This window comes from Gasterosteus aculeatus, chromosome 16, assembly GCF_964276395.1.
Source record: "Gasterosteus aculeatus chromosome 16, fGasAcu3.hap1.1, whole genome shotgun sequence".
Taxonomy (NCBI): Eukaryota; Metazoa; Chordata; class Actinopteri; order Perciformes; family Gasterosteidae; genus Gasterosteus; species Gasterosteus aculeatus.
In genome coordinates, this window is record NC_135704.1 from 15,676,685 (window position 1) to 15,701,022 (window position 24,338).

The 24,338-nt window shown below is 44.7% G+C and overlaps 1 protein-coding gene across 4 annotated transcripts in view; it reads left to right on the plus strand.

The window, feature by feature from the left end:
* The first annotated feature begins 2,141 nt into the window (after positions 1 to 2,141).
* Positions 2,142 to 24,338, plus strand: part of LOC120834297 (partitioning defective 3 homolog B-like) — a 133,561-nt gene continuing 111,364 nt past the window's right edge. For 3 of the 4 annotated variants that reach the window (XM_078091234.1, XM_078091235.1, XM_078091237.1), the window contains exons 1-2: positions 2,144 to 3,345; positions 11,011 to 11,112. In XM_078091234.1, coding sequence (XP_077947360.1) covers positions 3,229 to 3,345; positions 11,011 to 11,112 — 219 coding nt within the window. In that variant the 5' untranslated portion in view covers positions 2,144 to 3,228. Of the gene's footprint in view, positions 3,346 to 11,010; positions 11,113 to 24,338 lie in introns of all 4 variants that reach the window. The other variant, XM_078091236.1, reaches the window with a different exon arrangement.

Consider the following 24,338-nt stretch of genomic DNA (forward strand, 5'->3'; position numbering starts at 1 on the left):
ACATGCACTGCGCGTGCACCCTGTATGCAAGTGATTCCGCCCTGCATCCAAGCATCTATTCTCTCCAACTGCGCACTGTAATTTCCCTTTTCTTTTTTTTGGAACGCAGAACATGTTGTAGCGCGCGTGTTGATTTGTTTGCCAGGGTCTGGATGCATCTGGCCCAACAGCAGGGGAGCATTCCCGTCCTAGCATGGCCGCTGAGGCTCATGTCAGTTCATAATGGAGGAGGCTTCCCGCAGAGTGCTGCAGAGAGGGAATGGGATTAACAGTCGCCTATACCAAGCTGTCCGAATGTCCATGTGGTATATACATTTTTAAATGTAAGTTACACGTTGATATCTGTCAGATTTGCTCTTCTCTAGTGTTCCAACAGTCATATTGTTTTGTATTCACTATGAGCTGCATCGTTCCTGTCAGTGAATGAATGACGAGAAGTAGTTGTGTGTGTGCTGCTACAGTAAAAAAGGAAGGTACCAGCCAATTGGTTCCTTTCTGATGGAAGTGCATTGCATAATGGAGCCATTGGGATACTTTATGTGTGCAGGGTAAACACTCATCTTCCTCCTATTATTGTAACCATGACAACAGCGGCCACCTTATCTCATAATCTCGGCCCGAACCACCGTCTTTTGTTAAACTGAACCGAGTCAATAATCTGTCAAACCTGACCAACCTTTAACAAAAGAGAATCAAATAGACTGCAGTTGTGATGGTTCTTGGGGGTAAAATGTGATGTGTCATAAAAGGGGACACACAAACCAGGTACTTCATTATTTAACGTGGCAGACTCGCCTTTGCTCTTTTCATCTGACAAAAAAACAATTAGAATAGGAAAGAGGTAACTGAAGTAACCGTCATTAATGTTATTTACGCTTGTGATTATTTAATGATGACGAAATGTCTTCTACGAAAAAGGCCGAGTGGTTGATGGTCACAGGGTGACAAAAAAACAGCTCCTAATCCCAGTTAATCTCTAAAAGGAGTTCTTTTTATTGTATATGGCTGAGAATGCTATTAACATTTTCATCAATATTATATTCATGTTATTTATAGAATTGAAGATTGCACAAAAGGGGGATGGCCTCACTTCAAAATGTACATCCTAAATGATTACTCAAGTGTAGTTCAAACTTTCAAACTTTGACCAAAGAAAGAAGGAGGAAAAGATGCTTTCCCAGTGTTCGTCGTCCCACGGGGTTCATTAGAAGCAATGAAATTCAGTGACCTAGAAACTAAACCTAGCCAAAATCAATTAGCAGACATACACATGCATATATTCAAGCTGCTAATTACAAAGCCAAACTCCGCCTCACAGGGAGGGGTTTTCCTCTTTGAAGATGAATCCATCTGCGAGAAGCCAAATTGTTTTGTAAATACGGTATTTTTGTTTGCTGGCACATTTTAATGCTGCCCCGGTGTCAGTAGAAGATCTTCAAGGGGTTTGATAACATTTCAAGGTTCGTAAGACACACATTTGACTGTCTAATAGGGATCCCTTAAGAGGATAGCCGTGATGCCCTAAAAATAGTTGTGACTGTCACTGAATGCCTGCCAACACTAGGTTTTACTTTGGTAAAACACAATCTGTTACTTCTAATAATATCTACAATATCTATCTATGAATATAAATTCAGTTGGATGTCTCTTGTCCATTATTGTCCAATAACTCCAGTATTTAATAATTAAAAAAACAAACAAGAACAAAGCATATTATACGACAGTAGCAAAACAGAAGCGTTTCAGATCTCTAGAGCAAAAGTATAGGTAACATTTTTATTTTTTTATTTTACACCAGTGATTTTCATACTGACATTAAAATATCTCTATTTGCCACCATTATAAGAATTGGTAACGTTTCATTCTGTTAAGAATTAAATTGATACTTTAGAGCTCCACACTAATCAATATGTTTCATAAACGATGGATAACATTGGATATAAATTAAAGAGGAGTTCCCATTAGTGATAACCACAAAGACAATTAGTTTACTTTCCTTTTAGAATACCCAACCGGAGGAATAACGCGGGTGGAGGAGTACAATCATGATTGTACTATTAGGGACGACGTCCCGCATTAAACTGCGCTTTCCTCGCAGCGGTAATTGGAGCACGTCCCCTTTAAGAAAGTGACAGCAACAAGCGGCGAGCGGACGGCGTTCAAGGAATCCCAAAAACTTTTCTTTTTTCCCCCCCTACACACACACACTGCGCCGCCGCGGTGTCTTTACTCTTCCATCTACTCCTCCGCCTTTGCTCTGAACGCGAAAGTAACAGCGAAGTCGCCGAAGTGTGCCCGCCGGCGATGAAGCGGACGCCACCCGCCGCTCGGAAGAAGCCAAGTTGCGGGAGGAAAAAACTTATGAAATGATGCGCGAGCGACTGCATCCCTCCCTCCAAAGTTCAGCTAAGGTGGCTAACGTTAGCTAGCGCAGGACCCTGCTCGCTGACTCCGACGTCAACGTCTGGATTCACTTTTTATTCACCCGTTGAGCCGGGTTTTGTGGTTACACGCCGCTTGGTGTGGTGGAAGAGAGGGCGTGAGGACATCTGAACCGTGTGGCCGACTGAAAGCTTCCATCCTTGGCTCTCTACTACCTAACGTTAGGTCGGACCAGGGTACCGTATCAAGCTAGTCCCTTTTAGCCAAGTGATGCTAGCTGAGAGAGAGCTAGCCAAACATCAAATAAACTTGTTGAGAGTTAGTCTGCGTTTTTAATAAGAGTGACATTACTCTCGCAATTCCCCCTTCCCCATATGCTCTCCATCGTTAAAAGACTGCAGTGTTTTTCTTTTTAAACTTCATAAATAGAGCTACTACAACGTCTCTACCTAGGCTATTTGAAGAGAGAAGTCAAAGATACCCCCCCCATGACCATATCACTGGTACTTACGAAAGAAACAACGGAACCGGATGTACCTGAACGTATCATCATTGTCCCGTTGAGTTGTGGCAGTGAAGTCGGAAGGAATGGAAAGTGACAGTTACAGTAAAGGGCTCCATTGACTCTGGACCACTTTGACAATCTGTGTCACTTTTGAAGAAGTCGGTCTGAGTGATGTAAGTGACCCCGAGTCACTCAGCACCAGCCCTGTATTTCTACCATTTTCTATTTTTTTTTTGGTCTTCTCTTTGGTCCCATCTCAAGCCTCTCTGGTGCGGGGTGGGGGGGCACTTGCGTCTGAGGAGCTGAGGGACTTCACCTGGGATTAAGTGAAGAGTGCTACAATGAAGGTCACTGTGACTTTTGGGCAGACCGGTGTGGTGGTGCCCTGCAAGCAAGGCTGGACCGTGAGGGACCTCATCCAACAAGCCACACAGAGATACAGAAAGCTCCTGGAACAGGTACGGCTCACCGGCCTCGAATGCACCTGTTAGCCTTTTGAGAGAATGTGCCGTGTTGATGCACAGCGCTGAATACACACACAAGATGTAATCTGCCAGACTACCAGAATAGTACAATTCTAGAGTTTTAGAACAGAATCAATACTTGTTGTGGATATTTACATTGCAGTGTTTGACGCTTGCCATTCACAAAAGTACCGTGATTTGAAACTCTGATCCATATGCACTAATCCTGTATATTATCTCATGATGGTAAATGTGTCTTTCATGTAAATGCGAGACAAAATACTTTCTGTTATAGAATAAGTTTCATCATCATCGTCAAATAGTTTTGTAATAAAGAGTTTTATGAACCCCTGAAAGAGAGAAGCAGCATTTTCATGGCATTTGAGGATTTCCCTGAAGTCATGAAAGAATAATCGAATGCTCCATCATTTTCATATCATGAAAGGACCGTATGATTTTCCCTCTGCAAAGTCTTGGGAAATTAGACAAAGCCACGGAGGTCCGGTTCTCCATAATTGCTGTATAAAAAATTGAAAGCATATCTGATATGAATAGTGACGGCCCAGACAGAAGTCATGAGTCGTTTCCACTTAAGCTGTGAATGCAAAATGCAAATGACCCCCCCCCCCCCCCTCTTGTGATTCCTTTATGACCGCTGTTGATTCCCTGCGCTGCTCCTGGAGCAGGAGCCTCGTGACCCCCATCAAACCATCAAACCTTCTCAGTGACTCGCTTCGTATTATTCAAAGAGCACACCAGTCAGTCTCGATCGAGGTGGTGTGAAGGGGGGTTACGTGGGACAGGCAGCTCTGGGAGGAGGACTCATCGCCCCCCCCCCCCCCCCCCTTCCTATGTCGCCTCTTCACCTTCCACGTAGCCGGATCCCACGCTTCCCGTTTATTTGATCTCTTGTTCCTCTTTGAACACTTCCTCATCCTCACCGTGCGTGAGATAAACCAGTTCCGCCTAAAAGTAGAGAGAGTCTGTTTTTAATGTTTTCCAAATTCTCGGTAGAGTTATTATGAGGGCTCAAATAGGTTTAACCTTGCGTCCCTGTGTTCATTTTCCTTTTAGCGAACCTTTTGTTATCTGCCAAATGTATGTAAAGAAATCGGCATCAGATGCAAACCCCTTTCTGTTCCCTTCTGTAAAACAGCTCCCAATACAAAAGGAATTGCTTTGACTTCTGTTTTACTGGAACTTTCAAAAGTAACAGCGTCGACCCCCAAACCTATTGAGCGATAATAGAATTTAAGTGTTGTTATGAACTACTTTTAGTCTGTGCCCACACAGCACTTAAATTACCCGTACCGCCATTATTGGTGTGAAAGGAGAATTCATTCTGCTGCAGTAACAGTCATTTATGATTTTTAAATGTGTGACTGCCTGACAAATAATCTCATTTTAATTCAGTTTGACTCAAAAACCAAAAAAAACCCTCTGCATGTAGGAGATCAGTTTATGCCCATTCAAGGTCTGACACAGGAGCAGCGACGCTCTATGTGCTAATGTTCCCAGAGAGGCCAGATGAGTGCTGCAGGTGTGTGTGACGATGCACCTCCCCGCTCCATCGACCAGCGCTCACTGCTTGGCTTGTTATTTGCTTCCTGTGTGTGAGAGAATGGAATGCCTTGTGAGTCCATGGACACCGTCCTCTCTCTGTTCTCTCTCTCTCTCTCATTTACTCTTGTTTACATCCACCGTTGTGATTTCTGATTTCACCCCTCCCACAGCCCTCATCAATCCCACTTCTTCATAGTTTTGGCCTCCTCCTCATCCCCCTGTTGGATATTTGTCCCCCCCCCCCTCCCCCCCGCAGCACTAATCTGTTGTAGCGGTGTAATTATGGCTTTTAATGTGTACCAGGATTAGAAAAACCAGGATATGTGTGTGTTGTAGAGAAAGTCCGGTGCCTAATCCTCCCTCCCAGTGCTCAGAAAGAAATCGTGTTTTCAAATTGTCACAGAGCTCTCCTTCTGACTCCCCCCTCCCCCACGCTATCGGCTTCACGCCACTCAGAAAGTATGCTGTGCCGGTATTAAAACCATTTTCTTTAATCTCGTGTGTTCCACTGCAGCTAACTGACACTGGCAGTTATCAGCTGCTTTGTGAGCAGCTCCCACAGAGGACACTTGGAACAGGCATCAAAGTGGCTTTTACTGAGGGGATTCTTGAGGTTCTTAAGGTTACTTTCAGAGAGGGTTTGTTTTCTGGGTTGCTTGCATTGGGTTTTATTCATCTCCGTAATTATTAGAAACTGTTTCCCCGAAAGTGAAAGGCAACGAAAGCGAGCCGCTGTTGTGTTTGTATGTGCGGTAAACAATCCTTTGTGTCATTGGAAAGTGTCCTTTTCTCTGTGGACTGGCCGACTAACATCATGCAACTTTGATGACTAATTGATTTGTTGAGTTAATTGACAGATCTGTAAATATTTCATAAAAGTACCACTTCATTTCCAAAAGCTATTTGGGGAAATAAGTTATTCACCATGAAAATAATCTTGAAAATACACACTGTTTACAACCTTGAGGTGGATTCAGCTGTTATTTGAACATTGACTGTTGCGAAGCTGTAAAGGCATAGTTTAGTAGAGAAGAACAAAGTAAAGCTCAAGGAATACACCCTCATTGTATTGCTATTAACATATTTTTATTTGACATATCTCAGTCATAGTCCCATCCAGATATGTGTTCTAATTGTAACATAATGCACACACAGTGAATTTATTTATTAAGCATTCGCTCTTTGTTCATTACAACATTTTAGCCGCCTGGTCGGAATTGTTCAAACGTAAGTCAGCTGGCAGAGAAGCTATGCGCTAAGCTGCAGAAAGAAATGGAGTTGGAGTGAGAGGATCACAAATAGCCTTGTTATATATTATATGTTGGCCTCCAACGCGTCAGTCAGTCTCCAGCCCGTCGCTCAGCAAGTGAGTCATTACTTGGTTAATTTTAATTCACCTATGTCAGTACATCGGCCAGCTAAGTGCACCGTGATCTGTAATCATTAGTTACAAGACCAAGAAGGAAAATCAGCTTGCTGACAGCTATAATATGGAGCTTTCACCCTTGATGGATGAGCCTGAATAACAAAGCTTAAATTGTGGTATGAGAAAAAGGGAATGAAAGTTGCATTAAAGGAAAAAAAGCAAATGAAGCGGTGGTTACGCCAGGCTCTTGTAGAGAGGTAGAACCCAGGAAATGAGTAAACCTTTGGATGAAATCAGAACAGAGATGACAAACGTAAAATGAAAGCAGGAGATAGCCGGGGGAGGGGGGGTTGTCCGATGACGGAGGAAGGACGAGGAAGGAAGGAGAGCAGAGGTTGTGTTGTTTTTTTCGAGGGGAGTTGTCAGGAAGTCATCAGCTTGTTGACAGACTTCTTAATTACCTCTGGCCAAACAGACCAGTGTGCGACCGTGTGGTCACGGGAGCGTGTCTGTGTGGTTTCAGATTGAATCGCCCCATTTCTGGATCACATCGACACGTGTGTGTGTATTCCGGTGAGGTGACATACGATGGGTCGCTCTAAAATAAATATTCCATACATGTTCATGAATGCATATTGGGTGCTGTCTGCATTTGACACAGCGTTGCTGCTGACGGTGTGTGCGTGGTTCAAAGAAGGCCACAAAGTGAAATATCCGACCTTTTGTACGCTGGCGGTTGTGTGCGTACGCACGCACGTGTAAGATGGATGTGTAGCGAGGGCTTCCTCGGGTCTGTGGCTGTTTCATTAGCCAGGCCAGGAATGCTGATGAGGCGTGGCCAAACAAGCTGATGAAAATCATACAACATCCTGGACCCCTGCTAGATGCACAGGCAATTATTCCTCAGAGGGAGGGAAGGAGGGAGGGGGGGGACGCGTGCTGCTTTCTCACAAACCAGCCTGCCACCCATTCTATTCCCCCCCCCCCGTTCTATTCTCCAACTTGTGTTTTTTTTCAAATGAACCTGACCAGCTCGTCGTAGTTCGATCATTCGATTACTGGACCGAAGGCTCCTGTGTGCAGATCATCCCGGCTGCTTAATGTTGATGCTTTTTTAAGTGCTTTATTAGTGCTCAGCACAACGTGGTAAAAAAACAAAAAGTATTTGTGTTCTGAGCAGTCCCAACGGCGCTAATGACGTCTGTATCTCATTTTGTCTGATGAAGTGAGGGAGTAATCGGCTTATCCACAGTTTAAATGTGCAACGTTGAACCTGGTGAGCTTTTGTCTCGCTTTGCTTTCCACAGAAGATACGCTTTGTTTCTGCCGGTCACAAGACGGCCCCCCGGAGACCAATCGAATCAGACAATTTAGTGTGAGTTTTTACACATCATAGAGTGTTGCAGGAAGCCTTTGAAACTTCGTTCTGTGACCTATTGATTATATCAATTAGTTTCTGGTTTCTAAGGTGTAAAAGTCATCATCCTTTAACTGAGAGAAGGTGATGTTAAGCAACGTGACCGTGATTAGCTTTGTACTTTTTCACCTTTTCAAAAAGGTCATAAATGTGGTGTTCATTTGTCAGCATTATCTTGCTTAAAAAAAAAACGTACAGGTATCACGAGTTGTAGTTTTACTGTTCACGGAGCTTATTATCTGCAATTCAAATGCAACGATCCAACGAGAAAGCCCCACAGGCCTTTGGTCAAAGCAACCAGTGCGACATGAAGCACTTAATATGCACTACAAAGCGCTGAATCAGTGCCTTTACTAGATGATACCTGGTAGCAATGTTACTTTATAGCACGGCCAGACCCGACCTGATTAACCAACCTGTGACAACACCAGAGGTCCCCGCGAGCTGCCACGGACTCGCCCCGTTGCAGTGTTTAAGTGCGGGGCGGACGGCGCTCACCTCGGGTGGCGGCAGCACGATCGCCGGAAGTTCGCTTAAAGCCGCTGCCTTCAGTTTTTGAAGATAAAGAGGGAGGTGGGGGGGGGCAACACTGGATTATCTGCATAGTGTGTTAACTCTGCTGGGATTTTACCACAACCTAATAATAATTTCTAGACCGTGCCCTGAGAGATAAATACCTAAAAAAATTATCTGTAATAGTATCAGGCAAAACAGTGTATTAAGTGCTAATCCCTGTGATGTTGAGATGAGATCCGGCTGTTTACAACTCTTATCTGCGGCGCTACACGATCAGAGTGTCCCTCAAGTTTTTTGAAGCGGCACAATATCGACGCACTCCCCCTGAATGTCAGATTAGATCAGTGCGCTCACAGCATTTATCGCTCTACCTTTTGCATCCCTCGCCGTCTGAGCGTGTCTTTCCTACTGTAACAGCAGATCAAAGGGGGGGGGTTCACCCGAGGCTGCTGGATGCTGCTGTTCAGCAAAATCACCACATTTACTACTTTTTTCCTTCTGTAATTTATGCGTATATGATTTAATAGTGAATTTTTTTTTTTAAATGTCATAGTTTCAAATCCAGCCCCTTTGTTCACTGCTTTTGTGATTGTATGGCATCACAATACAAGCGGAAAATGACTAATATGATTATTTATTATTTCTCATGGGACAATAATTTGTCATAAAATAGAAGAAAAATAAAATGTATCGCAAAGACGGCATTTTTCCTGTACTGCATTTCCAGCCTCGCTAAGCTAGCACACTGCCCAGAGGCCCCGAGGCCCCGGATCCCCACGGTCCTCAAGAGCTCCATCGCTACGACGTGTCAAATGGTTTGCTGTAGTTTGATGAAGTGCTCATTATTTTGGGACCAAGCACCTCTAAGGCCCAATATTAACTGAAATGAAAAGCACAATGTACAGTCCGCTGTGTGGGCCGTGCTGAGGGTCAGCAGCGGGCCCTCGGGGGCCCTCAGGACTCCTTGGGTTGTGGATTCTTGGACCAGAGTGGGCTTTGGTGACATTAAGGCCCTTTCCCTTGCTTGCGAGTTCACTTAATAGAGTTTCAGCTGAGATTTGTATTTGACTGTAAGCAAGCCAATGAACATGTGGACCTCGGTGCGCCTCTGTGCTCACGTTGTGTGAGAATGCGAGACACGGTGTGAGTGTTCTGCGTCTTCCTGTCATGGCGATTGAGTAGTTCCCATTAAACCGGTGGAGACAAAATCTCACACTCTTGGGACTCATTGTGAAACCACGGAGTAATAAAACACAGGTCTTTGTGTGCAAAGCCGACGGATACAAAATCATTTCACGCGACACTCTGGCACTGAAATATTCCAGAGTAATCATAAGAAAGAACATTCCCATGCCCCGTCCCGGAGTTAATATGCACCCAAACCCTGATTCCTAGTGCTCAAAGAAGATAAACACTGTGCAAGAGAGAAAATAAAGGGCCGTAAACACTCTCTCTCTCTCTACATGTGCCTGGGCGTCAGCCAAGACAGTGTTACAATAGAGTCAAACAATGAATCCCATCAGGAGGAATAGAGAGGCAATCATACAGAATAAACAGCCACTGAATCTTGTGTAACATCGATGGTGGAAAAGCCATTGAAATGTCTTTTTTTTTCTTTTTCGGGACATAATAGAAAAAGAAATGTTTTTATGGAGCAAGGCTAAATTTAACCAGCGATAAATGATTTTCATGAGGAAGCAAGCAGCCATTTTTAGCCATTTCTTTAAGTGTCCTATGCATGTCAGTTTACTCTAGATCAAATATATAAACCATTATAGGACATTTGGTAGCGCTTATGGATGACGTACGGAGTAATTAAAGTCTGGTAAATAGTGGAGATTTAAGTAGAACAGGTGGGTCGGGCAACACCTTCACTGCAGGCCTTACAACAATCACAATTTTAAAATCTTATATATTCCACTACTGTTGTGGCTCCTTCATGGAAAATGCATATTTAAAAATAATAAATTCTTGCTTATGAATGTAGGAATAAACTCATTTCCAAAGTCGTATAAAAAGTGCATGTAAGCGATCTGTTGATTCAGGGTCGATGTCCATGGAGGGAACAGGGTCGGCACGGAGACTCGCGGTGACATCTTGGCACACGCAGTGTCTCGCTCCTCCTTGACAAACACCTGACCCCGAAGCGGTGATTTAATGGAGCGGCGCCCTGTAAGGGTTTGAGTCACACCTTTCCTTAGGCTGTATGTCTGTGTGTGTGTGCGTGTGTGTTGTCTCAATATGTTGTTCAACAACCGGCTCTATGTAGTCACCTGTCCGGCGCAGTGTCGATGTCATTAATCACAGAGCCAACACGGCGGAGAGAGGGAGAGAGGAGGGAGAGAAGAGGGAGAGAGGAGGGGCCCCGACTGTAATGTGCACAAGGCACCGGGGGGGAGAGAGGTGGAGGATGGAAGGAGACGAGAGGTCAACCCGTATGAGTGCAGAGAGGAGGTGCTGTGAGCACTGCTTTGGTCCAGGTTGAACTAAATCTATGACAATTATTATTAAAATGTAAAAATAAACTGAATCAAAATGTAAAACAATAAAACCACTCCAGCCATTTTCCATTTTTGTGTATTCGATTGTTGCCCGCTGGGTATGCCCTCATTATATTGACTACGTACTGTTTCATGTCGATTAAAATGTATAAGATGGAATACTGGTCTGAATGACATTTTCCTGATGGACAAAATGATTTGATCTGTATTAATTCACATTACTTTTTATATTACCCCAGTGTTCTATTCAACTTTAGTTTGTGGTTGATTTGAGTTGGTTGTGCCATGCGTTCTAGGAAGGAGACTTCCTGGTTCGGACCCACCATGTTGAATACTGTGACGGGGGGATTCTGGACCCCGATGACGTCCTCAGTGATCTGGTAGAAGACAAGGACAAGGTAAGAACCTCTCAGGAGAAAGTTTCATGTTGGCTCATGTCTCATTATATTCCTTTATTATGAAAACGGACATTGTGAAGAAGGAACTCGGGGGTCTTACGTGACCACAAACAGTCATGTAACATGCATAGGCTCAGTTTTTATAAAATCCAGACCAAGAGGATGCAGAGGACACAGACCTGCCAGTCCACAAGGAAGTGCCTCGACAAAGAGCTACAAAATCACTGTGTTTAAGTCAACCATCTTCATCCCTCAATCCTTCCCATAGTGCATATCATCTTTTTTGATTTATACCTATTAATAAGTCCCATAACATTCTGTCTCTCAAAGGTGAAGGTGCTTGTGTGAATGTTTGAGAAGCTATCTGTGCCTGATGTGTGTGTGTGTGTGTTCACACTGTGCTGTATTGAGCTGCATTGGCCTGTAAGCTTCTCTTAGAGAGAATATTGCCTCACAAGCAAAACGCAAAGGGAAAGGTTTTAACTTGCCTTCAGCGTTAGGCAGTGTTATTAGCAATTCACTTTTGGAGACTTTGCAAACTCAATCCATATATCCCGTTTTTCTTATTTTCCCCCAGAGGAATGTGTCATTTCTCATTTTCCCCTCTTTTTTCTCCACACTGTCACACAGACCGTGGCATTATTATAAAGTGATAAATGGCTGAGATTAAGGGCTTTTTGAACCACGACTTAGGACCTTAAATTAATCTGGAATCTTCTCTTGTCGGCGCTGCACATTAAAACAGCATCAACATTATTTAATGAGCCCGTGTCTTATGGAGGACTGCATTTTTCATTTCAGGCCCCGGCTTAAAAAACTCTGAGCTAAGATCCCCACTGGCTAGAAAAAGGCAGGCGCAGTGTGTTTCCCTGTCCTCAGCTCATACTGCATGCCTTCAAGCATGTAGGAATACCGCCGGATTTGTTGGAGATTCTATGAACTAATTAAAAGCAAAGTTGCATCGGTGAGCAATTGCTCTCTGGGCTGTAAGAACCTTTAGGAAGAAACAAAGGGATCTCTCACTCTCTAAACACGACGCCGGCTGCTCTCCACGTCAAACAACTCATTTTTATCCTTCAAATCTTGTTTTTTAGATGCAAGTTTTTTGATTTTACAATATGTCAAAAATAGAAGAGGGCTCTAATGTCTCAAAGTTGGTCGTGTGGGTGGTGGAGGTGGCCCAGGGGCCATATCACTCAATGACGGGACGGATAACGGAGTCAGGATACTGGCTGAGGGGGTATTGGTGTTATGAGAGCCTGTTGCCATGGTTACGTGGCGAGCAGCACGCGGTGGTCCTGCGGTGGGCTAGTTGTCACTTGCCCTCTGCCACTCAATTTCGGCAATGGATCAGACAACATACTGTCTGGGGCGCGGACGCTAGATTGTGCCGACAGTCACCCGATGCAGTGCTCCAAATGTATGTGTGTAATGTTAATGTGAGGATAACAACACGTGTCGGTCTCGTGTCTGAGTGAGAATCATACTCATCTATACTCAAAAGTCCGGAGTGCATTAAGACTAAACTCACGTTTTCTTATTTCTAATATTAAATGACACAAGAGTTAACATAAAAGGTAAAAAAACAAATGTGTTTGACAAAGCAGTAAATGCTGCGACAGAGCACAGTTTTAAGTTGAAGCGATTTGGGGGACCGAATATAAATACATTTATAAATATGATTCATTATTCATTCATTACCAGCCGGTCCAGCTATTTGACTCAGCGTGGGACCAACATGCGATATCAGCATTGCTTCCCTTCTGTCTCTGAGAACTATCTATCTTCCCCTCCCATCGCAATCCAATGCAAATCACCAATAGATGCAAATATAAGTGAACGCATTACCATGCGAATTCACTCCAGTACGTCCGTCCTTATACGAAGCATCCCCCAGGCCTGACATCTTTTAAATTTGAGTAGTGTCTCAGCCTGTTGCTGGCAGGTTGCTTCTCATCCGATACGCTCCTTTCTGTGGCTTTCAGTACCGGTTTTAATAGGCTTCTAATAACAAGGAAACTGCGAGTGGCTGCTGAGGTAACCGATGTGCTCTCGGGCCGCTGCGAGGGCATCTCTACTGCTGTTCACTTGGAAACGTGTAGAGGAAGCTTTGAGTTAAAAGGGAGAAGAGTTTCCTGGCTAAGCACCGAATCATTTGAATAGTAAATCCCGAGTTAAAGCCGGCTTAGCAGGTTTCTGTAGCGACGATAGCGTTAGCATTATGGTAAATATGTGTTTGTGTGAATGCTGTATTTATTTACTCTCAACTATTTTCAGAGCTCTCCTGCCTGATATTCACTCACATAATAGTGATGCTATTTTTTTTTTTACTGTCCTTTTGAATGCGAAGAAGTTTCACAAAACAATACCAGAAATACGCCAAGAAAGACACGTGGCGAAGGAAAATGTACGCTATCATACCCAGCAAGAAAGTCTTCTGAGCAGCAGAGATTGCATATGAAATGAAAGTGTGAAATATTCATTGGATTTTGAAGCAAGGCCCTCATAGTATTACCGAGCTGAGATGAATAAATGGCTCCTAATCCCAGATGAGTGTTTTACTGTAGCTAGACTCCGACGGCCGGCTATAAGCGCAAAGAGAACAGAGGCGGTTCTCGAGGTCTGCTGAAGACAGAGGTCAGAAATACAGTTCAAACAAATGTGGGATGAAATATACCCAAGAGATGGATCTGAGAGGGCTGAAATGTTTGAGGTGATATTGATGTACCAACTGTGAGGAGTATACGAGTATATGTCTGAACTTGGCATATTTATGAGGTTAGATAGGCAGAACTGCGCTGTAATGCATGAGTCACATAGTATAGCAAACAAAATGCACGGCATGGTGAAGGGCCCACTGAAATTGGTTAAAGGTCTGAAATCTGCCTCACCATATGCATGACTGCCATGAATTATCTACACCTGCAGTGAAAGGGAAACTAAGCCATTCATCACGGTAATAGGAAACAGACCCTTTGTTATTTTTTAGAATGAGAGGGGCTGTTAAAAATGAAAGATAAAAACACATTCACGTACACGTCCGGGTGAAAAAATACACCTTTTCAAGGAAACATTGTTAAAAATGCAGGCCTGGGGCTACCACATAACCCCGCTCGCAAAACCAGACAACTAGATTCTCCCTAATATCCCCCTTACATGTTGTTTTTCAAGCCCACTCGCTGCTTTGTAGCAAAAGAAAGTGATAAGTTGTCAGGATGGATTCCCATCAGCAGCTCGTATGCATCGGGAAGTTTAATTCCCGATGTGTTTTTCCCATCTCGTCGGTGCAGAGACCAAGGGCTGATTGAAAGGTGAGCTGGTAACGGGGAGAGCTGGTAACGGCGTGCACGGAAACAACAGACTGATTATCTGTCTGAAGAGCTCAACGCTCAATAGGTTTCTCTATGTCTTCATGGGAGAATCATCTCGTGTGCATAGTCGTCTTTGCCTGTCTTCACATTTTCTTCTATCCAGCTAGAAAGCACACACACTATCATAGAATGCATCCATTTGCAGTTCTCTGTTTAGTTTGAACCATTGCGCGCTTTGTCTCTTGAACACTTTGACATATGACAGACCATAACGCAATAGGATCACTTTGTTAAGATGGAATCCCGATGATAATAACCTGTGATTCTGGATCCCCATAAAACGTTACCATGTCTGACCTATTTAGAAGCAGTCTCTGGAAAGACAATTTGAGATCCGGCCAGCCTGGAAACAGGGCGGCTCTCTATGAGCAGAGCTTTAATCATGGATAATTGTGCCAATCATTATTTATCCTACTGATGGCTAGACACACACATGCACAGAAAAGCAGGTGGTTTGATTATATTGCATCATCCTTCAGATGTAGATACTATTTGTCATGAGCCAACGTGCTTCACTCCAATGCATTTTTCTATTGCTCCTTTCCCACAATATCAGTATTTATGATGAACAATCCAGCTTCTTTCTGTAATTTAAGGCGGATCTCTGCAGTTAATACCCATCATATCCGGAGTTGAGGTTTTGGAATAATAAAAGCAGGGTTGTATTTTTTTCAGTTTTTATTAACTGACCCTGACCTGCATTGGTAACCTTCTGGTATCTGGAGATCCGGTGTTCGTGGTGCTGCCCAGTGGGCTCTTTGGTTCAAAAAGGCCTGTAATACCACAATAGTGCACTTTCCTGGAAAACCGTTGGTAAACTGCCTTGTTAATCCTGTTAAAACGCACTTTGAATTGATGGAACTTGAAGGATGTCTGCCGATTATACTGTCTGGCTTGCTGATCAGATGAAACCACCTTAAACAGTTCGACTTGGATACGTTAAGAGGGACAGTTGGTTCACTCAGTCCAACTCAGTGGGGCGTAAGCTGTGGGTGTGTGTGTATTTGCACCCACGGGTGTATGCATTGGTTTTCCATTTAGCCAAAACCATTTGCTGGAGAAGATGACGACTCTCAGGCCAACAGTTCATCTCTCGGCTTCATTAATATTTAAATGATGCTCTGATTTATTTTTATTTTTTTACTTTGCTTCCGTCTGATTTCCTCTCACGTCGGGGGCGGCCGGGCGGCGGCAGCAGCAGCAGGGGGAGCAGCAGCGTGGCAGAGACGGACCAACAGGCAGACCGGCATCCATACACACATGCGTCTGCTGCGTTGGCATAGTGACCACACATCTCAAATGTGCAAGGGAGATCCACTTTATACTTAATAAAATCCTTTTTTCATATTATTACAAGAGGAGGTCAAGAAGAGTTGTCTTCCTCCTCCTCTGCCTGCGTTGTGTTATTTGCATGTTTTACTGCAGCCCACATGCAGATCAAAGGTCACCGAAGGGCCAAATATTTCTCAACGTGTTTATTCGTTTTCATTTGAAGAAAAGAAAAGCTCTTCACCGCCTCTCGCGGCTGTGATCCCACCTCGTGGCGCATTCACCGCCAGTTAATCCAAAAATAAGAAAGATGGCTAAAGGTCACGGCTACACCAGAGCCATTAGCACGGTAGCAAACTCGCTGATAATGAGGGAATTATTCCGAGCAGGTTGGCGGTTATAAGCAGGCCCTTCCCTCCCTTCTGGGCTCTCTAATTCTACACTTCTCCATTACGGGCAGAATGCAAACTCCCCTGATCGCTGGTAAATAACACAAGCTGCTGCTTACAGATGCAGCTCTGGAGAACTAGCTGATTCCTTTCTGGTTTTTAGGTCTAAGCGCCGCCTTTTGTAACTTATAGCATGCACGCGCATTAATGCTATATTTGCTAGACGTGGTAGTTCTCGTTACAAATGAATCAATTAAGGGCTCACGAAAACGCTCATTTAGCGAGTGCGAGTGAGAAATGATGATGTGGGGCTGCTGCATAATCTATTTCGACGCGCACCTACACAGACATAAACACACGTGCAAAAGTAATTTGGCCGAGCTAATGTATGTGTCGCATCACTTACAGATGGATCGCTGTCATCAGTGAGCGTGAGGACTCGTATGAGCGTCCGCGGTGGAGCCGGGATGTAATCGCACACATCCATCACAGCCGAGCGTTTCAGCTTAACTTTTCATGAGGCAATTAACTGTGGGGCTATTAGCCGTGTTTAGTTAAAAACACACATTAGCATAAGCTCAGTTTTTTTCTGTATTTTTTATATTTTGTTTGCTACTACACGCAAACTATGCCTCATATATATCCCTGTGGTTGTTGCGTGTAGCTCTGGCAGTCGCAGGAGGGAGAGAAGTTTATGTCCAAAACATACAGAAATTGTTGCAAATCACACATGCATGAACTCTGATATTACTTCTGGAGACGGATTCATCTGTTGAATGAATGCTGGTCTGCACAAATGAGGTAATGGGGGCAGGCAAACGCGAGTAGATCACAGTGGAGTTGTGTGAGTCGTCGTATGAGATGTGTACGGCATGTGACGTTATCCTTTTGTTCTGTTTTAATATCTCAGCCTGCTCATAGCTTCTCCTCCGCTCTCTCTTTCTCTCATTTCCCTTTCCCGCTTTCTTTTTTTCCTTTCCCTTTCCCGACAGAAGGGGAAAGTCATTTCGAGGAGCAAAACACAAGCCAGTCAGAATGAGGCAATTATGCCCCTGCTGGAAGGGTTATTATGTGTGATGCCCCATAATTCTCCTCTACAGTTTTCAGCATGAATGGCATGTGCATGAAGTCTCTGGAGTATATACGTGGGGAAGGAAACCTCTTTGTATGAAGATCACCGGCTTCAGCCTTGGTTCCTAAACACACACACACACACACACACACACACACACACACAAAGCTGTGTTTTAAAGCACTGATTGGTAAAGATGATACAGTCTTAATGTGATTATTTATAGCTGCATATTCTGGTGTGACATGATAATGAAGACAGCGTTTGATTGGTTTCTTAAGTACAGCCTGCTGTGTATTTGTGAGTTGAGGTAGTTGTGATAAGGTTCTCATAGTGAGTGTGTGTGTGTATGTGTGTGCGCCCGTGTTGCCGGTTAACACGTCGACATTAACTGAACCATGACCCAGATGAAAACAATGCGACTTGAAAGGGATCGGGAAGAGATGCAGACGGATTGAGGAGCAGCGGTTTGCGTGGGTGGCCCCTGACGCGGTCTGCCTTTTTAATCCCGACATTTAAATCCCCGTCAATCCAACACAAAAACGGCTACTTAAACCGAGCAGACAGGCATCCACCAAATCTCATTGTTCACCTTCAACCAATGTGTTGATGTTAGTAATCGCACTAACATAACGTATGACTCGCCTCTGCCTGGAGAGTCATGTGATCATCCCTGTGAGGGAGGGGGAGAGAGGGAGGGAGGGAGGGAGAGAGAGGGAGTGGGTGGGCAGCTCTGTGCGTTGTGCTGCAGCAAACCGTGTTGCGTTCTGGCCAGTTATCGCTGCACGGCTCACACACCCTCCGGAAAACACCTTTAATCGGCTGCCTCATACGACCGCGGGCCCCCAGCCCGCCGCTCACTCGCCGGCCGATAATTGGCTGGCTTTTATTCTTCTGTCTACGCATAGTCGGTTGTTTTCAATACAGGTGTGTCTTCATGTGGCACCGAGAGTTCCTCCATCACCTGGTTCCCCTTCCCTCTGTTATCTCCAGCCACCAGGGTTGACTGGGATTGACCCCGAGCTCGGTCCGTCTAATGAAAAGCTTTTCGCTCCCAACAAGTGTTTCTTCTGTTGACGCGTTGCTCGGCCTTCCGCTTTGCTGTGGCGATAGATCGCAAGCAAGATTGTTTCAACCAACGAGAAAACATGTCAATCACTCGCGCGTTCCAATGCGCCTGGGAATGGTGCTTATCTGACCACCAGCCTGAAACCAACTCGAGTTGTAAAATGCATCCGGGGTGAGAAAAGAGAGGAGAGAACTGTCGTCAGGCATCCTGCGTTCTATCTTTTTAAAATCTACTCTTTGTCCTAACATCTAGTCAGTTCAACTTCAAGCTCTGTGGATGTGGAACAAGGAAGAAGGATTTATTCTCCCTGCTGTTTTCCAAGGTGGTCCTAATAACATCTCTCAGTAGATCTTACCGGGCGACTGAGCTCAGACGTATTTTTCTTTTAAAGTGTCGTGTCACCTTGCAATGGTTAAGTGAATGAACAGAGAGGGCAAACATACCCACTCGTGTGTTTCTAACACACTTACCCACACACATACACACTGTATAGCCGCGTAATCCAAACTGAATTCCAGCCACCTTTGCCCTCTCAGCCCCCCCCCTCATACAAAGTGGCCAAATGGCGAGAATAATATTGACCCTCCACCTAAGAAAGCAGTGCTGCTTATTGCCTTCACTGGTTTGTGTTGCTGGGAATCCTGGTGTGTAGGCGTGTGTGTGTGTGTATTATATATAATAATAGAAGAAAGAAAGTTCTATCTTCTGTTGGTGTCTTTCTTGGGCTGTGAATTATAATTTGCACGTCTTCATTATTTTTCCCCACGCTACATTCCTTAGAGTGTGACTGGACAGTTATTAGGGATGTGCGCGGCGGCCGAAAGTCCATATTTCATACACACAGAAATTGATACGGTGCGGAAAGCTCATACCGGGGTACCGTGTGAAACGGCCGTTTTGGATGGTTTAAATGAAGCTCTGGTTCATTTAATTTAATGTGGACACGGTGGGGACTAGAAAGTGTGCGGTTGCACTGATCGCGCAGGCCAGAGCTGAGACATTACAGACTAGTGCGTATTTTATTGTTGTCTTGGTCCCCATTGGTTGGACGGACGCCGTCATGCATGAATATGTGTGAACTTGCTCCTTTTAGAGAGGACAACGGGGCCATAACATCTCCTGCCTCCGGGCCGACTCTATCGTTTCTTTGTCATTGTTCTTAGACGGCCTGACATCTTTCATTACATCGTAATCATATGTGTTAGCCGTCACTGTGCGAGAGCAATAAGTGGTAGTCCTTGAGAAGGGTAGACGGACCATAAACCTCGTCTTTGCCCAGGAGCTGAGATATCAGCAATCAGCCATATTTGATAAGGCTAAGACCTCATTGGTAGATTGCAGCACGCCGACACGTCTATCGGTCTACGTAGACGGTCAACAGAGCACCTTTTTATTACACGTGCAAACTGTACGTACGAATAGGATCCAGTGATATATGGTAATATCTTTAGCATTCATCTACCATGTCTGTCTGTGAAATGAATATCCCGCTCTGAGCTTTTGTGTATGTGTTCAGGATCAGGGGCTGAACAGAGAGCCATTATGAAAGATCAAATAATAACCATCTGTGTGTGTGTGTGTGTGTGTGTGTGTGTTATGCAGTCTCAAGCCTTTATTGCTCTTAAATCTTATTCGGCAGTAAATGTTAATGCAGATTTTTCCACGTGTGTGCGAAGTGATTGTGTGAAATGTGACTCCAGTGAATCATCCGTCAGAATGCTGCTGACATCCGTCACCTCCACCCGTACGTCCTTCTCTTTACACACGCCGCCGCATAACTCGCCAAAAACACAGCGACTTAAAATACAACCTTTGATGCCAATGGTGCTACACACACACACACACCATGTTAACCGAGTGGCACATTTTCAATAGGTTGGTAATGTTCCATTAGTTTGATTGCTTACAACCTGCCACACATGATGTTTAGCAACTATAAAATCCGAATAGAGCAAATGTCTGTTTTTATGTCTTAATTTAATGACTTGATTTTAATGTTGTTCATTTTCCGAGACAAGTGGCACGAGGAGATTGTCTCACTTCATACAGATACATGGAGAGGAAAATGCTCGCAGAAAGCACCACACCAAAAATACACACACACACACTCTTCAAAAGCAGTGGAGTGGAATAATGGACAAGGCGATGGAATAGTGGGCAGATTTTATCATTCACACTCTCTTAACCACCAGCCATCTGCTAAACACACGCATTCTTGTCTCTGTGTTTGTGGGTGTGTGTTTTTGTACGGCTGCACACACACACACACACACACACACAGTCTGATTCCTTTAAGGCTTGGACGAACACTCATCACGTTAAACGGGCTGATGCAGTTAATTCATCGGGCACAGAGTAAGTCAAGCGCGTTTCGTTTTTTTTGTCGCCTCGCTTCTTCGTTGCTAATTAATTGAAAAGACAAAAGAACTAAAGTATTTCCATAAGAACAACTACTAAGTAAAAGTGTTCTCTGTGTTTGAGGGAAAGAGAAACCAACGCAGCCGCGTTCATAGTTTTATATATTTTATTGAAAAGATTGTTACGATAGACCTTCATTCTTTTTTGAAGGTCGGAAAGCACCTTTTAAGATCAAGTACAGGGGAAAACCCAGGTGACCTGTTGACCTTCACAGACATGGATGAGAAGAAGCTACGGAGATGTGACCGCAGTGAAGAACTCCTTCTGACCTTCTCCCTCTCCGCTCTGTTATCCTCCCTCCACTCCCCCACGATGTCTCCTCGTCGTCTCCTTCCCGGCTCGTTTGTGCTCCCTTGCAAACGAACGCCCCGATTTGGGTCTCATTATTTCTCTGATCTCAATGTGCACACAAACACCCTTTTGTCCTCCTTCGGGTCTTTTTTTATTGAGCGAAGCTCTCTCTGTCTCTCTCTCTCTCTCCCTCTGTGTCTTGAGTCCTCTTCTAGTATTTAGTAACATCTTGGCCTCCTCTCGTCCGCTTCCCGTAGCCCCCTTTCCCCTCTTCCTTTCACCCTTTCTCTAATGAAGCCAATCATTTCTGAGTCACACCTTGAGAGTGCCCACCAGTGTGTGTGTGTGTGTGTGTGTGTGTGTGTGTACGTGGACTCTCCATTTGTCAAAGGCACATACAGACGTGATCCAGACCCAAAACGTACGTTAACCCTTCTCCGGGAACCGGCGGGGGGGTTAATTGAGTAATGGCGTCTGCGTGAGGTGGAGAGTGCACCAGGATTGAGGAGGAGGAGACGGAACGCCAGAGAGACGGATAGACGTGATTTGAGAGAGCGTAGACTGCATAGGGGGGGTACCGGGGGGGGGGGGGGTGTTAATTGCCGGAGTGAATAAAAAGACACAGGGAGCATCTGTAATGAAAGAATTGCGCTTGAGATGGTGAGATAAAGACAAATGGCGGGTTAATGGCGCCAGGGCGTGAGGCGGGCACGAGGTCCCAGCACGAGGCGGCCATCCGGCGGGATGTGGACGATTGATTCTAAGTGATAGAGGAGGGGTTAAGGGACGGCCCCAAATGAAACCCACAGAGAGGCAGGCCGGGTGGAAGGGAAGGGGTTAATTATGAGTATAATAAACCGCGAAGCCTTTACTCTTTATGGACCGTGGGTCTTAATTAAGAAAACACAGACGCACCTGCGACCCAGCTAGAAGAGACTGTGTGTGTGTGTGTGTGTGTGTGTGTGTGTGTGTGTGTGTGTGTGTGTGTGTTACTAATTGTTATTGTTATGAAGTCCACCTCCTCGTACATTCATCATGCTCATGAATTATCTTAATGGAGTACCTGAGCTGGGGGGTTTGTTCGGGATCGACTAACTAGATAAGCACATGACTCAACGTTGGTCCGTCATGTGCTTGTGTACGTCGGGGGTTAAGGACAAAATGATTAAAAAATAAAGCAATCGAGGTAATGAATAGCAGCCACCATCTTGACTGTTATTGTTATTATTATTACTCTTCACTCCTTACAACAATGTTGAGCTAACAAACTGGTTTATAATTTGTTTAGCATTTATTTCAGTCAAAGGGATTTGTTAAAATACTTTATGTAAAAATGTTTTGTGTAATAGGAAATATTTAGTATCAATTCATTAGGCAAGAAATATTAAAATATATATTGAATTTCATAGTACCATGCACATTGTAAGTAACTTGACAACCAAATTATTGATTAGTTGGTCAACATTGGTTGACACCTGAACACCTAATATCGACGAAGAAATGTTCACCAGAATCTTAAAGGAGCTGACGGCTCCTGAAAGAGAGATTAGAAGAAAAGATGTGTGTAGGAATTGCGTGGCTGAGATCTTTAAATCCTTTCACATGTACAATCTGCAGACCTGCGGTTACTTCATTACGCTCAGTCTGCTGCTCCGTCTTTAAAGGCTGAAGTCTCTGAAGGTGCAGCGAGCCTCGGGCTCTTTCCAGAGGACCTTTCCACCGGAGAATTTCTCGGCTCATCTGGAACTTCACCGGGAGAATTTAGCGGGCTGCGCCGCTGGCGGTGTGTGTAGTCTGCGCCGAGGCGGCTCGTCCCCCTTTCTAAGTACACCTCATTTAGTGTCGAGGCAGGATTTGATTCACGGTCTCATGAATAGAAGATATGATCTTTTTAGGAGGACTAATGTAATCACTCCGTGTGGGCTTTGAGCTTTACTCTTCACCTCAATCACAGAGATGTTAGAAGGACCACCTCTCATCTCACCCCTTTGGAAGCACAGGAAGTGGTTGGTGTGTGTGTGTGTGTGTGTGTGTGTGTGTGTGTAATGAAAACACACACACACACACACACACACTCAAAGCTACCAGCAGTTAGCAGAAAGATTTACATACATTGACAGAGTAATGCGCTGGGCGGTGAGAGCTTTATAAAGAGTGAACCTCTCCCTGACTGTGTGAGTGATGATAACAGACTCATTTAATTGCCTAAGCCCCTCGCCCCCCCTACACACACACACACAGATCATCAGTTCTCTGTGTGGGCGTCACATCATTTCTGTGATTCTTGAGTGGGTGGAGGTAAGACACTATGGGAGAAATGAAGAGGGCAGAATGTGTGAGAAGTGGAGCTAAAAGGTTTTTAGGTAATAAATGTCAACCTGAACTTAAGGTAATTCCCATCAGCCGGCCGGATCCTACTTAATACCTCTACTCACATTTTCAGTTAATTTCTTCCAGTTGGTCCCTAAACCTCCTTCCACCACCAGGACTCGCAGTTAGCTGTAAGACGTGACGTAGGACATTTCAAATCTTTATTGTTGGACTCTGTCATCCTGTACGCTGTTGTGCTGTAAGACCGTCGGACAGCTTTTAAAGTTCACGTGTTGTTACTACCGGACTCGTTCCGCTGGTACCAGGGCACAGCTCCTGTTAGATGCACCCAGAGGCCGTATCTACAAGACCTCAAAGGTCAGGAGGAAAGGTAAGACACCTCCTACATAATAAAACAAGCAAATGACACGTTGTACATCCCCGTCTGCTCCTGTCGTAACAGACAATGAATGTAGAAAGTTTTCAGAGGGCTGGAAATAAATTCCACAATATGATGACAACCTCCTCTAGGCGTCTAGCTGGCGCTGCATGATGAGTTGGCTCTGTGTTCGATAATCAAAGAGGGTTTTGACGCAGGAGCGGTGAACACGATCACACAGCGCTGTCTGAAACACTGATAACGGCACCATGTACAGCAGACGCTGTACAGAACCGACTCATTGGAACCATTCACAGGTCCATGAACTCCTGTGAAACATAACGGACCCTCTGATGCAATGTCCCTGTCATGAAGACGTCCCCGTGAACCATCAGGGGGCCCGACCGAGAATAACCCGTGACGAACCGCTTCCAGAAAGTGATGCACTCGTTCCTCCGTCGGGTCAAACTAGTGAAAGTCGCGGCAACGCGCCGGTTGGACGTGACGTGCTGAGATGGATTGTTCTCGCTCTGACGCTGATAAGCTGTGTGTGGGTCAGGAGACGACCTCTCAACAAATTAACCCGGTAATCCCCAAAATGGAGGCAGATTACAGACATGTGAATGGCAATCCCAGATGTGTAGCACCAAACATGCTT